The following is a 15567-nucleotide window of genomic DNA, read 5'->3' as shown; positions in this document are numbered from 1 at the left end:
TCTCCAACTCAGTGTGACTCTCCCCAAGCTCACCTGGTCCTCGCTTCAATAGGCAAAAACAACTTCTCTCCTTTGCGGGAGGTTTCCTGTTAGATTCTTGCTGAGCGGTTTCTTCAGTGAGGGCAAAACAAAGACCGTATCAAGACTCGATTTTTGTACAGGGTGGGACTCGCTAGTTGTGGCACTTGCGGGGGCGGGGCGGATGCAGAGGACCGTAGGAAGGACTCCCAAGGTACAGGGGGACATCTGCCACTCGCTGGATAGAGGCTTTTTTGCCTTCAGCAAGATAGTGACTTGCCTTTAGATCCTCTTGAGCTCCAGGTCTCTCATATGGTTCAGACTCACTGTGCGACATTGGTCAGGGGAGTTAAATGGGATCAGACTTGAGAGAGGCGGGAGAGGAGCTGACAGTTACTGGCGCTACTCAGAAAGTCACCCAGAAATGCACCTTTTTAAAGTTATTTCTCCTTCATGCTCTGTGTTGGTTTGCTGCCCTGAAGATGGTGCTACCTCAGATGGCCACTTGGAGCATATGGGAAGTAAGGCCAGCTCTGGCAAGACTTTGAATATATTCCTTCTGATAGTGCCATCTCTCTCTACCCTAGGAAGAAACTCCTCTTACAGAGAGAGACTCATCTACAAGAACATGGGAAGATAGGTGTAAGTCCTGGAACCCAGACCCTTAAGTGGAGGGAAGCTGCTTTCTGCTGTGAATGATGGCCAAACCCACTCTGAGAGGGAATGGCACTAACTCTGAGACCTTCAGACAGCGCTTCAGGAAATTCCATTACCAGGAAGTGGCTGGGCCCCGGGAGGCTTTCAGCCAGCTCTGGGAACTTTGCTGTCGGTGGCTAAGGCCAGAGGTGCGCACCAAGGAGCAGATTGTAGAATTGTTGGTGCTAGAGCAGTTCCTGACCATCTTACCTGGGGAGTTCCAGAATTGGGTACAGGATCAATGTCCAGAAAGTGGAGAGGAGGCAGTGACTCTGGTGGAAGATTTAGAAAGAGAGCCTGGAAGACCTGGATGTTCGGTGAGAAAGGAGGGGGAATTCAGAAGTGTGAGTCTGGGAAGGGCCAAGGATAGAGGGGCAAATTAAGGTATAGACAGGCTTAAGGAGGGGCAGTCTCCCTTGGTGATGCTTATACTTCTGGTCTGGACCAGGTAACTTTTTCAGATAGTGCTTGTCTGGAAATGCTACTTTGGGTGTGCCTTTGCCTACTTTATCATGAGGTTTTTTTTTTTTTTTTCTTTTTTAAGATTCCCAGGTTCTTTATAGGGAAGAAAGGGCAAAATGTTTTTCAGTCTGTAGTTGGGTTTACTATTTTGATTTTTTTCCTTCTGCAGTTCCAGCTGCTCTAAGCTAATGGTAGTGGAATAAGACCCTTGTTCACTTTAACCTCCCCCATCCCTGCAACCCTGGCCATGTCCCAGAAGGATGATCTCTTAGGGTATTAAATCTCCTCTGGGAATGCCACTCATTGTGATCTTGTAGTGACAATTGATGGGGGTTGTTCCTAGGTCACAGTCTCTGTGAAGGGGCAGGAAGTGCGCTTGGAGAAGATGCCACCCCTGAAATCAGCTCGAGAGTTATTAAGTGTTCGGCAGGAATCAGTGGAACCCCAGCCCAGGGATGTACCCAAGAAAGAGAGGGCAAGAAGCCCAGACCTGGGACCAAAGGAGCAGATGAACCCAAAGGAGAAGCTCAGACCTTTTCAAAGGAGCGGTGAGGAGTAGATTCATATGGGAAGATAGAGTGCCAACTAATCGGGAAATAGGATTGGGAATAGACTGGCGCCTGTGGCTCAAGGAGTAGGGCGCCGGTCCCATATGCTGGAGGTGGCGAGTTCAAACCCAGCCCCAGCCAAAAAAATCACAAAAAAAAAAATAGGATTGGGAATAGTTAATGGGAAAGAGCTCTCAGTAATAAGCGGCCTGTGTAGAATATATGATTATTGGGGATCTCCTGAAGACATGTAGTTTAGTCCTCTGGTACAGTTATTATTCTTAGTTACCGCTTGACAAGTCTGCTAGAGAATGACTCCCTAGTTTTTATTAGAACTTGGAACTATTTGATGTTCTTTGGTGATGATGATATAGGTCACTATTTTCTAGATAAAAATTCTTTTCTGTTTTATTTTTTTAAATGCTTTTCTATACTTGAAAACACATCTTACCTTTTTAAAATTTTTTTCTTTTCCATATTAAACTATATTTGTTTCTTTAAACTTTCCCCCAGAAGATCCACTCTTTAGACCTAAGTTTAGTTACTTTCCTTGGAACCTTCAGGTTCTTCAAATAGTATGTTAAATCCTGCAGAACTAAATCATAGTTCTAGTAAAAGTCTGTCAGATAGAGATAAGAATTTTACTTCAGAATTTTAGATTATCTTCTTTCAATAGCCCAACGTTTGATTATATGATGATTTTTATTACCTGGTAATTCGCAGGACTTTCAAAGCTTTCCCCATTGCTTTTTTACCTACTTGCTTGCACTTGATTCTGTAGAACTTGTTTTTCTTCTTTCCATTCTATTGAACTCCATGTTGTATTTTTTTCTTTCATCATTTCATTTAAATCTTGTTGAGATTATTTGGAATTCTGATTGTACCATCCAAGACAGCCCTCTCTGCAGGTTTGGTAATGGTCTCTGTTTAGTCATCCAGATGATATCCCTCAACTTCACCCACAGACTTGCAGAATTATTCAGTTTTTGAACAACTACCATGTGCTCAACACTTTGCAGGGTGCTCTGCAACAAGAAAAGGTGCCTATCCTCAAAGAATTTACAATATGACTGAGAACACAACAGCAAACCGTAAATACGTGCTGAACTGAACTATACTGAAGCAATGCCAAACAGTGACTTGTTCAATTGTGTGAGTACTATAGAGGTTTAGCAGAGTGAGAGATACAGGTAGGTTGTACGGAAGGCTTCTCGGGCATACTGGCAAATACAGTTTCTGGAAGGATGGTCTGAATTTGGATAGGAGGAACAGAGTTAAAGGAAAGGCACAGTGAATAAAAATGTGCTTTGTTCTAGAGAGAAAAGTCTAACAAGGATGGGCAGTGCGTGGTACTGCATGAAGGTTAAAGGTTCAGTAGAGGAAGCAAGAGCCTGAGGTTAGAGAACAGTGACTGCTGCACTTATCTGGGTGTGAGAGGATAAGGGCTCTGGACTTAGATGGTGGCACTATGGACAGAGAGGAAGCACATACTAAGGGAAATACCTTTAGAACTTGGCAATTGAGTGTGTGGGAGCCAGATGAGTTGAAGACAATCTCCCTTCCCTTCGTCTTGAAATCACTCTTAATTCTCTAGCCCTAGGTGAAGAACAATAGGAGATAAGAAATGACTTCCAGTAGTCCTAGGACCTACCTGTAAGTGGTAATGAGGGTAGCAACTTGGAATAGAATTATCTGCTCTGAACACACAACAGAACCTTTTGTTCTCTTGTCACCCTGCTCTAGAAATAAAATATTTCTCATCTTTGAGGTTTCCTGTATTTTCCCCACTTTCTTCAACCCACTGAACTTTTCTGAAAACATTTCCCTAGACACTTTCCTTTATAATCCTCTTGGATAAAGAAGGCAGGACTGAATTCAGAGTTTTTTAATGATCAGGCCAAACTATGATACCCTGTGTTTGCTTCCCTGCAAATAGGATTTCCATTTCCTAAATCTGGTGTGGTCTCCAGGTTGGAGCAAGGAGAGCCACGGGTCCCAGATTTGCTGGGCTCCAAGGAGAAAGAACTCCCAAGAAGCAGCCATACAGGAGATAAACAAGTGCATGCTGATCTGTTAGCATCTAAAAGAGAGAGAAGCTGGGTAGAACCTGATCACTGGGGCTTTGAGGATGAGAAAGTGGCAGGTGTGCACTGGGGCTATGAAGAGACCAGAACTCTCCTTGCAATTCTCAGTCAGACTGAGTTTTATGAGGCTCTCCGAAACTGTCATCGCAACAGCCAAGTGTATGGGGCAGTGGCTGAGCGGCTCCGTGAATATGGCTTTCTCCGGACCCTGGAACAGTGTCGGACTAAGTTCAAAGGTCTTCAGAAGAGCTATCGGAAAGTGAAGAGTGGCCACCCACCTGAGACATGTCCCTTCTTTGAAGAGATGGAAGCCCTGATGAGTGCCCAGGTCATTGCCCTGCCCAGTAATGGCCTGGAAGAGGAAGCCTGTCACTCTGGGCTTCTGGGCAGTGATGGTGAAACTGAGAAGCCAGGGAACGGGGGCTGGCAGCATGAGGAGGGAGCAGAAGAGTCTGTGGCTGAAGAGTCTGACAGTGATGAAGTGGATCTGGAGGGGCCCCCACAGGACTCTGACAACTCAACTGCACCTGTCCTGTTTAGAAGCCCAAGTGGTAAGAAGCTTTTCTTGGGGGGAAGAGGGGGGTTGGGATTGGACTTGGGGAAAGTGAGACTGGATGTGGTTTCAGAAAGCTTAATGTCACCTACCAGCCTCCTAGGAAGCACTTCTTAATTCCATGGGTATTTCATTCTGTTTTGTGGGGAAATCAGTGAGATAATGGGGAATAAACTTAGATTTTTGAAAGAAATATCCTCAGAAAATTCAGAGTCCTGAAAAGGAATATCATGCCTTCCATCTTTATTAAAATATGTTTTCTTGGTTATAAAATCATTGCAGGCTTACTGAGAAAAATGTGGCACTGTATTATCTTTAAGGGGAACTAGTGTTTATTGAGTACCTCATGTGAACTTGGTACTTTACATATTTTGTCTTTGAACTCTCCCAAATCTCAGAGTCAGTTTATTATGTGTTCATTTTTACTTAGAATAGTACAGTGAAAAATTGCCCAAAGTTAGGGAAACATTTTATAAGTCTCTGAGACTCACAATATACGCTGGCATTTTAATAGGATTGAGAAGTCGTACAGCAAGAAAGCTTGTTTTGCATTCCATATTGAAATGTTTTTGCTGATGGAATCCTTTAAAAGGATTATCAACATATTATTGTTGATATAATTTGTACAATTATGCTGTTATGGAAAGGGCACTGAAGTATGATTCAGGAGGCTTAGATTCTAATCTTGATGATCACTAGTGAGCTGTGTGATGTTGGGGAGTTACTAACCACTATAAGTTTCCATTTCCTCAACAGTAAAGTAGGGCATGGTGACAACACTACTTCTCTAAAGGTGCCTTCCTTCAGTGATCAGTGATCTTTTCTTCCATTTTTTGTTACATGTGTGGTATTTGGTTCTCTTCTACCCTTCTTGTCTTCCTGTCTTATACTTTTTCCTTTTCCTTTCTTTTTTTCATTCTTTTTCTTTTATTATCCCTGACATAAATACATACATAGGTTAACCACAAACATGGCCCATACAAGGTCTGACAATTAAGTTCCCGAACTTGCTACTGTAAGTTCCTGAACTTACAGTGGTGACACTGTACAAACAACTCCGTAAGGTTTCATAACCTTTGTGTATCAGTGTCTCCCAGTTGTGTTTGTGTCGATGTATGATGGTGTCTTGTTGAGTGGCATTATTACTGCGTGTTTTTGTGTGTTTATTGCGAGAATGTTGGGGCTTGAATAGAGCAACGAACAAAAGTTCTCATTAAACTTGGCAAGAGTGGAAGTGAAATCAGGGACATGTTAGTCCAAATTTATGGAGATAATCCCATGAAGAAAATGGGAGAGAGTGTCACGGATGAAGAGACATCAGGGCCTTCAGTAGCAAGCAGAACTATGGAAACAATGCAAAAATTCATTGAATTGTGCATTAAAATCATTGACTGACTGTGAGAAGTACAGCAGACCAAGTAAAGTAAACATTGACAGAGAAACAGGAAAATCTTAACTGAAAATCTTGGCCAATAACTCTTGCATCACAACAGTGCACCAGCTCACATGGCACTGTGCGGGAGTTTTATTTTTGTTTGTTTGTTTTTATTAAATCATAGCTGTGTACATCAATGCAATCATGGGGTACAATGTGCTGATTTTTTCACACAACTTGAAATATTTTCATCAAACTGGTTAACCTAGCCTTCACAGCATTTTCTTATTGTGTTAAGATGTTTATATTCTACATTTAGTAAATTTCACATGTACCCTTGTAAGATGCACTGTAGGTGTGGTCCCACCAATTACCCTCCTTGTCAGGGATTTTTTTTTTTTTTTTTTTTGTAGAGACAGAGTCTCACTTTACTGTCCTCGGTAGAGTGCCATGGCATCACACAGCTCACAGCAACCTCCAACTCCTGGGTAAGCAATTCTCTTCCCTCAGCCTCCCAAGTAGCTGGGACTACAGCTGCCCGCCACAACGCCCAGCTATTTTTTGGTTGCAGTTCAGCCGAGGCCGGGTTTGAACCCGCCACCCTCGGCATATGGGGCCGGCGCCCTACTCACTGAGCCACAGGCGCCGCCCCTTGTCAGGGATTTTTTATAGGTAAACAAATAACTCTATTGCAGTGTTCTCAACCTTCCTAATATCACAGTCCTTTAATACAGTTCCTGTGGGTCGCAACCCACAGGTTGAGAACTGCTGCTCTATTGGAACACTCTCCCTACTCACTTTTTGGCAGCATGAGAAGGGAGCAGAAGAGGCTCAGTGACTTTTTTTCTTTACTTGAAAATGAAGGAAATATTGAAAGGAATTCATTTTGATGACATACGGGACATAAAGGGTAATACGATGACAGCTTTGATGGCCATTCCAGAAAAAGACTTCCTGAATTGCTTTGAAGGGTGGACTAGGCACTACCTTGGTACCTTGGTGCTAGGGAGCACTTCAAAGGTGACTGTAGCGATGATACTCAGCAATGAAGTATGTAGCGCTTCTAGGATGAGTACGCAAGCTTAATTGTCAGACATTGTATGCTCTTTTTTTTTTTTTTTTTTTCACTTTTCAGTAGGTTCTTAGTCTCGGGGATTCGAAGAATGAACCCATGGACCACAGATCAGTGGTAAGATAGGACTTTTATTAGAAGTTAGAAAGGAATACAGAAGAGTAAGAAGCACCAGAGCTTCTGGAAGGGGGAAAGAACTGAAGAACTCCCAGACCTTGTATGCTTTTAAATGCTCTTATTTTCATTGTCTTCGTTCTTTTCGTCTTTTTTGTTTCTAATTTCTTTCCTATTCTTTACTCACACTGGAGTGGAGGATAATGGAAGAAATCTCACCTCTGCTGGTTCTCAGGTGGTAGGAAGTTTCCTTCCCTCTACCTTGAGTACCTTCAGGGAGTACAGACTATAATCACCCTGATGTTGCTTTTTTGAAGGTGCTGCCCAGGTGGGGAATCTGCAGTGCTAGCATGTGTTCAGGCCTGGAGATATATCTGCCCTTGCTTCTTCCTTCATTCCAGCTTCTGCCACTGCTTCACCCTTTTGGCTAAGATGCATGATTTCAAGGTCCTTATCTTGTGCCCTTTAGGTCTTTGCTATTGTTGGGCTTGCTTGTTTGAGATTGTAAGTGAAGAAGGGCCATAATAGGGATTAGACAGCAGCATGATTCCAAAAGAGGCAGCTCCTTGGAGTTTTAAGTTACTCTTTGGGAAACTGAATTCATAAGGATGTAGGGCTGGTGGAAAAATAAGGATCAGAAGTGTTAGGGATGACTTGTGGCTGACAGCAGTTTATTGAGGTCTTGTTCCTCTAACTCAGGCTTCCTCAAACTTTTTAAACAGGGGGCCAATTCACTGTCCCTCAGACCGTTGGAGGGCCGCACTATAGTGTAAAAAAAAATACTATGAACAAATTCCTATGCACACTGCACATATCTTAAATAAGTAAAAAACAAAACGGGAACAAATACAATTCACACTGCTTCATGTGGCCCGTGGGGCTGCAGTTTGAGGACGCCTGCTCTAACCAGTGATTTTTCTAGTTAGGATCAGAATTTCAGGGAAAACTACTAAAAGGATGGGGAAATGCATTCTGTACACTTGCCTCAATATACATAATGACTAATTCGGTGATTAAGTGAAAAGATTTCCTTTTTATGGCTAAACAGAATTTATGAATAAAGGTCTGTGTGAAACTGCTAAAGGATATAGAGAAGCCAGACATTAAATAATAAGTTTGTATATAGTTTGGAAACATGAAGTAGTTTTACTTTTCCATCTACAAACCCAAGATTAAGTAATTTTTCATGATGCAGATGATAGTACTGGGGAATAAGGCTATAACACACTGAATTAAGTGGTGCTAAAATTTCTGTTCTGGTGGCAGGTGTACATTGGGGCTATGAAGAGACCAAGACTTACCTTGCAATTCTTAGTGAGACTCAGTTTTATGAAGCTCTCCAAAACTGTCACCGCAATAGCCAGTTGTATGGAGCAGTGGCTGAGAGGTTATGGGAATGTGGCTTCCTTAGGACTCCAGAGCAGTGTCGGACCAAGTTTAAAAGTCTACAAACCAGCTATCGGAAAGTCAAAAATGGCCAAGCACCAGAGACCTGTCCCTTCTTCAAAGAGATGGATGCTTTGGTAAGTGCCCGGGTTGCTGCCCCACCCAATTACGGCCAGGATGAGACAGCTTCTTGCCCCATCCAGGGGACCAGTGAGGCTGAAGCTGAGAATCAAGCTGAGGAGGCAGAGGACTCCATAGAGGAAGATTCTGATGATGATGAAGAGGATACTGAGATACCTCCAGAGGCTGACATAACCCGTGCTCCAGTGTTATTCCAGAGTCCCAGTGGTAAGATTTTTTAACTTCTTAAGGTATAAATAGCAAAGGGAGGGCTGTAGGGTTTAGAAGAAAAGTCATCAGATTTACAACTGGCCTCTACACCCAGCTTTCATGGATTCTTTTTATGATCACCCATTTCTTGTCTATTCATGCAACTCAGTAAGGGGATATAAATTATATGACTTTGTTCCTCATACTACAGCAGCCAATCTAAGGTAGCTGCAGACTTTGTAAATGTACTGTCATCCGTGTATGAGCTGCTAGGTTTCCATTCTGTTTATCTAACAGGGAATCTGAAAGCTAACATTTCACAAGTAGCATATTATGTAAACATAGTAGAGTGAAGTTGATTTAAAGTTCATTCTCATTTATATCTTTTTCTTTGGTCTCCTTTATTCACATACATAAAAAATTGATAATCCTTTTCTTCAGAGACACTTTTGCAAAAGTCTGAGGTTTCTGAGGGAACTGACCCTTTGAATCTTAGCTCCTGTATGAGAAAAAAAATACTTCAGAATGGCTTCCCACCTTATAGAAAAAAAGAGTTCTGATTTGGCAATCATACTTGTATGTGTATGTGAATCTGGGAGCTGTTATTTATTAGCTGAGTGACTTAGGGCAAGTTACTTTTAACTACCATTTGCTTACGTATTTAGACCTCTCTCATAGGGTTAATGTAATGGAGTACTGTGGTGCAGCACCTAGCACAGTGCCTGGGCAATGAGTACATAATAAATACTAGTTTTCATTCCCCTAAGTCCTTTAGATGAGCATTCTTTAAGTGTGTTCCATGGGCTATCAGCATGTTCTACTAAAAAATGGCTTCTAGGTTTGGGAGTACCTATCTTGGAGGCCTATGATACGTAATCACATATTTAAAGTTCTGAGATTTCATTTGATCTAGTGAATCTTTATTTCATGCAACATCTCCTAAGACTTCTATGTGGAAATACTGCTTTATGGGGTACATACACAGAATGATAACACAGTATTCCTTTGTTTTTAGATTTAGTCCAGGGAATTTGGGATCTAGAATTTACCTAAAATATCTGAGTAAGTGTAAATTCTCAAAGCCTAGGCCCAAAGTATTTTTCTACCCTGTTATTTCTAACATGTAATGAAATGTGAGGGGAAGGGGATTCATGAAGCTCTTTCTCGATATTAAAGTTTCCCCAAAGGTTTTCCTGGGCATTTCCTTTTAATCCCTTTAGCAAAGAATATGAATGAGAATACCATGATAGGCCTGAGATATGGCAAAAATACATTAGAAAGTGTCTTCCTGTATAAACATGGTGACAGTCTTACTTAAAATCTGGTGTTTTCCTTGCTGTACTGAGAGTTTTCTGAAGGTCTTGGGTATCCAAGAAGGATTAAAAGAATATATCAATCAGCCCCTCTGTAGATAAGAAGCATGTAATAGGTTACCAAGTAGAGAAGTAAAACATTGGAATTTTAATAATGGTGGTTATTTGGGATCTTTCAAAAGCTCCGTAACTTTTATCTTAAACCATCTAATGTAATACTTGTTTTTCCCAAGTTTACTTTGTCCTGGCACACATAATTAAGGAAATAGATAACTTTTTTAAAATTCTATTTTTCTATCAGGATTTGAGGCTGTATTTGAAAATGAAGCGAATCCAAAACGGGATATTTTTGAGGAAGTACAACTGCATAGGACACTACTTGCAAGATCTGAACGGAAAATTCCCTGTCGTCTTAATCAAGGTAAAGGCAGTGAGAGTGAACACAGACCAGGAAGAGAATGGGAAAAGACCTTAGAGGAGAAACGAGTAAAACAGACACTGCCAGAGAAGAGTTTAGGAAAAGTCTTAAGTCACCAGAGACCTTGCTTGGGAGAGAGACCCTACAAGTATCTCAAATATGGCAAAAACTTCAACCCAAACTCCCTTCTCATGCATCAGCTATCCCACCAGGTAGAGAATCCATATAAATGTGCTGATTGTGGGAAAAGCTTCAGTCGGAGTGCACGCCTTATTAGACACCGGAGAATCCACACTGGAGAGAAGCCTTATAAGTGTCTTGACTGTGGGAAAAGTTTCCGTGACAGTTCAAATTTTATCACCCATAGGAGAATCCACACAGGAGAGAAACCTTATCAATGTGGTGAGTGTGGCAAACGCTTCAATCAGAGCTCAAGCCTTATAATTCACCAGAGAACCCACACAGGAGAAAAGCCCTATCAATGTGAAGAGTGTGGGAAAAGCTTCAATAACAGTTCTCATTTTAGTGCACATCGGAGGATACATACAGGAGAGAGACCCCATGTGTGTCCTGACTGCGGAAAAAGTTTCAGTAAGAGTTCTGACTTACGTGCACATCATAGAACCCACACAGGAGAGAAACCCTATAGGTGTCATGATTGTGGCAAGTGCTTCAGTAAAAGCTCTGCCCTTAATAAGCACAGAGAAATCCATGCTCGAGAAAAGCTTCTGTCACAGTCAGCACCTAAGCAAGTCCCTGAGGGTATATAAAGAAAAGAGCCTCAATAAGGTCCATCTCCTACTAGGAAATACTCTTTAGGAATATGCCACTATTTGTTCCTTACGATTTTCCTGGGTGTAGAGTCAAATTCTCAAGGCAATTGCCTTAAGAGTGAAAGTAAGAGTAAAATTTCAGTCCCTTTCCTTGCCTGTATTTGAATTGATAGATAACATCTTTTCCTCTCAATGCCTATGGCATTCCATCAGTGAAGTATAGAGGACATGATAGTAGATCCTATGAATTTGATATGCATCCTTTCTTCATCCTGTCATCCAGCTGCATTTTGTTTCAAAAAAAATCATATAACAGCGTTTCAAAGAGAAGTTGTAAGACTGCTCTGTAAGCGGGTCTGGCTCTTCTTTATTCAATAGTGGAAATGCTAAAAAGAATGGTTCTTACTGCTTATAATCCTGTGCTCAAAATACTTGCCAGGCATACTCTTAAAGGAGAGTTTAATATCTATCTTGGGTCTACCCCAAGAATCATCTTATTCAGAACCAGATATTCTGTATGGGGATGTACTGAGTTGTGAACCTTGGATTTCTAGTTTCTTCTAAGTCCTAGAAGGAAGATTGGAATAGAATACTACTACCTTTGTAGAATCTAGTTTGATTTTCTTTCTGTCCAATCAGAATTTCACCTGCCCCTTGTGGCCCAGAAGCCCAAAGAACAAACCATGTGGATGGGTGATAGGCAATGCAGTTAAAGCTGCCAACAGGGAATTGTCCATATTCCACATAATCCAAACACTTAGTATAGTGTTATGCCCCAAATATGTGTTCAATACTGACCTGCAGTGAGCAAAAGCCACACCTATATCCCCAGGTATTGTGAAAACAGACCACTCTGTGCTAACCCTTTACCTGAATGGCAGGGATGGATTATCTGTAGTCAGTGGAGCTACTGATCTATATATGTGCACACACACACACACACATACACACACTCAGCTATATATAATGAAAGCTTTTCAAACAAAAGTATAATTACTGATCCTATAGTAAAACATTGAATTGTCCATATGTTCATAGTAGTATGATGAGCCGTGTAAAGCAAAGCCGTGTAAAGCCGTGATGTCCTTGCTTGCCCTTGCAATCTAAAACAGATGACGCTGACATGGACAAATAAGTACACACGTGTAGTTGCAACAGTTTTAGGGAAATCTAGAAAGCTAGGTAGTAACACTACCCATAACTGTTATGATCCAGTGCATTAAAGTTTGGTATAAGAAAAATCTGGGAAGCGTTTTCTTTATTCAGGAAGGCTTCATGAAGCAAGAAGTATTAAAAGGAGGGAAGGTTACTGGGTAAATTAGGGTAGAATGAACATTCTAAAACCAGTTGTAAAACTAAGTGTTGGGGCTCGGTGCCTGTAGCTCAGCGGCTAAGGGCGCCAGCCACCTACACTGGAGCTGGCGGGTTCAAACCCGGCCTGGACCTGCCGAACGATGACAACTACACCAAAAAGAAAAAAAAAAAAATAGCCGGGCATTCTGGCGGGTGCCTATAGTCCTAGCTACTTGGGAGGCTGAGGCAAGAGAATTGCTTAAGCCCAAGTGTTTGAGGTTGCTGTGAGCTGACGCCATAGCACTCTATGCAGGGCGACAGTGAGACTCTCCAAAAAAGAAAAAAACTAAGTGTTGGGTATCTTGAGGAAAATGGGGGAGCGAGGTGTTTTGTGTAAATGGAGCCAAGGGCAAAGGTCTGTAAGGACAATTAGATAAAGCTTGGAGCAGCACAAAACTTGAGGAATAGCATCATAGCTTTTGCAGTGGGCAGAAAATTAGTTTAGCTAAAACATTGAGTGCCAGATGCAGATGACAAGGGAGTATACCCATCACTGAGAGTAAATCAGGTACTGTGCTGCACTTACTGATAAGGAAACAGCTGGCTGGCATTGGGGAAGAAAGCAGTTTTAAGGGACCAGCTTTTATAGGAGACAAAGATCAGAAACTAGTATCTGTTACAGATACTTTGGTGGACAGGTCAGAGTAAAGATGAACATGGTCAGATGGCCAAGACCTGAGATAAGGTATTTTCACATTCATATTTAATTAGAATCCTGTGGCTGGAACAATATCTGAGAAAGCAGTAGAGAGACAGAATATTCCGTAATTCATAGCTTACTGTGTTAGAAGAGATTAATTAGGGTTCTGTTGTTGATGAGCACAAAAAGTAACTTTAGGTACTGAGGGGAAAGGGTATCAATTATGTTGTCTAAGCAGACAGGAAGGTACGAGAAACACCAATCCAAAGCAAAGCCTCAGGATCTGAGATGTTTTAGGGGATGTGTGCGTAATGTGAAACAATAAGAGATTATTGTCTTTAGTAGATAGTCTTGTGGGGAAAGCATTGGTTGGAGTATTAACATGAGTTCTGGTTCCAGATGTCTTGTATGCAAGTCAACCTGCCTAAATTTCCCTCTCTGTAAACACGAATAATGTTTATACCTAATCTGCCTCTCAGGGATACCATGTCAATAAAAATTATGTCTATGAAGTGCCTGGTGTTTCTTCAGGTGTTTATATATATATGCGAATTATGATCAACTTGTTAGTGGTAGGAAAAGATAAATCTTTACGTGCTTGCTTTGGCTCCCTGTTTGTGGGTACCAGAAGTATGCTTGCCTGAATCTTTATGTTCTAGACAGGAACAAATTGGGATATGATGAGTGAAATTAGAATAAAGGTCCTTCCTTGGTATCTGACACACCCACATAGCCACCAGAAATGTTGTGGAATAAAATTTAATGTTATGAAGATGTTCATGATAATATATTCATTGAAAAATGTGGTTTTAATTTTATAGTCCATTTTTTAATACAGGGTGTCCATAAAGTTTGTGTGCAATTTATTGTGTTACACTATTTTAAATTGCACACGAACTGGGACCAATAACTGGACATGGAGAGTGAGTCTTATTTTAAAAGACTCAAGACCAGGGGTCCTCAAACTGCGGCCAGCGGGCCACATGAGGCAGTGTGATTATATTTGTTCCCGTTTTGTTTTTTTACTTCAAAATAAGATGTGCAGTGTGCATAGGAATTTGTTCATAGTTTTTTTTTTTAAACTATAGTCCGGCCCTCCAATGGTCTGAGGGACAGTGAATTGGCCCCGTTTAAAAAGTTTGAGGATGCCTGCCCAAGGCCAATCCCCTCATCCCTCTAGATGAAAAGAATGTGCAAAAGGAATATGGTGAGGGCAAACTCTCTTACCAGGTCAAGACCAGTTCATCTCACACTAGTTCACAAACCATAAAGTGCTGCCCAACCTGCCATCCTGAGGATGGAAGAGCAAGGAATAACAGTCTTCAAACACTCTAAGAGAAACCAAGCCCATTGTTGGGGAGCAAGAGGATCTATGCACCCCTAATAAAATTATCAATAGAGCTTGTGGGTGTCGCAGGGCCGCTGACCAGCAGGGACAAGGACACCAACGGAAGGATCAAGGGCACTTTATTGTAGAAATGATACAGCTCGGAAAAAGGCAAGCTCTCCTCTTCCTTCCTCTTCTTTCTCCTGAAATGGAATCTGTACTGCCAGGGTTTGAGGCAGGAAGGTTCACACGGGATTCGGACAGACCCGTGGGGCGCCCCGCAGGCAGCTTGCGGAGGACAGGTGAGCAAGGCGCAGACGCGTCCCCCCGGGTGGAAAGCCTTAAGTAGTGGCCAGAACAACAGTGGCTCTGAATCACGCCTAATGACCATTACTTAAGAAAGCACGGACACCTGCCTGACTAATCATCCTTACTCAAAATAATCTGGCTCCTCGTGGCCCTCAGGCAAGAAAGCCTAATTGTCTCATCTTCCCTACAGAGTCTAGAACCCTCCTGGAGGGACGCCTCTGTACTGAGTCTCACCGGCTGAGGAGGGGGCCCCCCGGGCTTAGGGAAGGGGCTCCGTTATAGGTTGCCTAATGTAGTACAAGCAGTTAGCGCGTCATCTGTTTCTGGGGAGCAGCTATCTCTACAGGTTAGGTTTTTCCCATCCCTCCGCCTTTTTAGGCCAGCGGCCGTCGTCGTCTTACAGGTCTCTCCACAAGAGCTAGCAAGAGAAGCAAAAAATACTAATACATGTATTAACAGAAGCTAGATAGCCTAATTTATTATCAGTTGTTCCCTTAGTGCTGTTACTTCTTTTTCTTTGTTTTTGCATATTATCATTATTCCTTTCAATATCTGTTCTCTATTGCCGGTGCTGTAGAACTTAACATTCATGTACTATAATCTGAGTGTGGAGGCTGTCTCGTCAACTTTGTGCCAAGGCATGGTGGCACATGCCTGTAATCCCAGCGCTTTGGGAAGCCAAGGTGGGAGGATCACTAGAGGCCAGGAATTCAAGACCAGCCTCTGTCTCTACAAAAAAACAGAAAAAGAAAATTAGTGAGGCGTGGCGGTGCGTACCTAGAGTCCCAGCTTGGGA

General features: G+C 42.1%; 1 protein-coding gene across 4 annotated transcripts; it reads left to right on the top strand.

Moving 5' to 3' along the window:
* Positions 1-701: 701 nt before the first annotated feature.
* On the top strand, positions 702-14201 carry ZSCAN29 (zinc finger and SCAN domain containing 29). 4 transcript variants are annotated; one of them, XM_053595730.1, is made up of 5 exons: positions 702-863; positions 1520-1724; positions 3661-4359; positions 8189-8656; positions 10253-14201. In XM_053595730.1, exons 1-5 carry the CDS (start codon positions 714-716, stop codon positions 11137-11139), a joined length of 2409 nt encoding a protein of 802 aa, XP_053451705.1. In that variant the 5' UTR covers positions 702-713; the 3' UTR covers positions 11140-14201. The 4 variants fall into 4 exon arrangements, with proteins under 4 accessions (XP_053451705.1, XP_053451704.1, XP_053451706.1 ...); XM_053595729.1 differs by having other exon boundaries at positions 702-1031; XM_053595731.1 differs by having other exon boundaries at positions 702-1031; positions 3695-4359; positions 10253-14200.
* Positions 14202-15567: the final 1366 nt, after the last annotated feature.

The sequence above is a fragment of the Nycticebus coucang genome, chromosome 6 (genome assembly GCF_027406575.1).
Source record: "Nycticebus coucang isolate mNycCou1 chromosome 6, mNycCou1.pri, whole genome shotgun sequence".
In the NCBI taxonomy this organism is placed as follows: Eukaryota; Metazoa; Chordata; class Mammalia; order Primates; family Lorisidae; genus Nycticebus; species Nycticebus coucang.
Note: the sequence above shows the minus strand (reverse complement) of the source record. Positions and strands in the feature narration are given on the sequence as shown.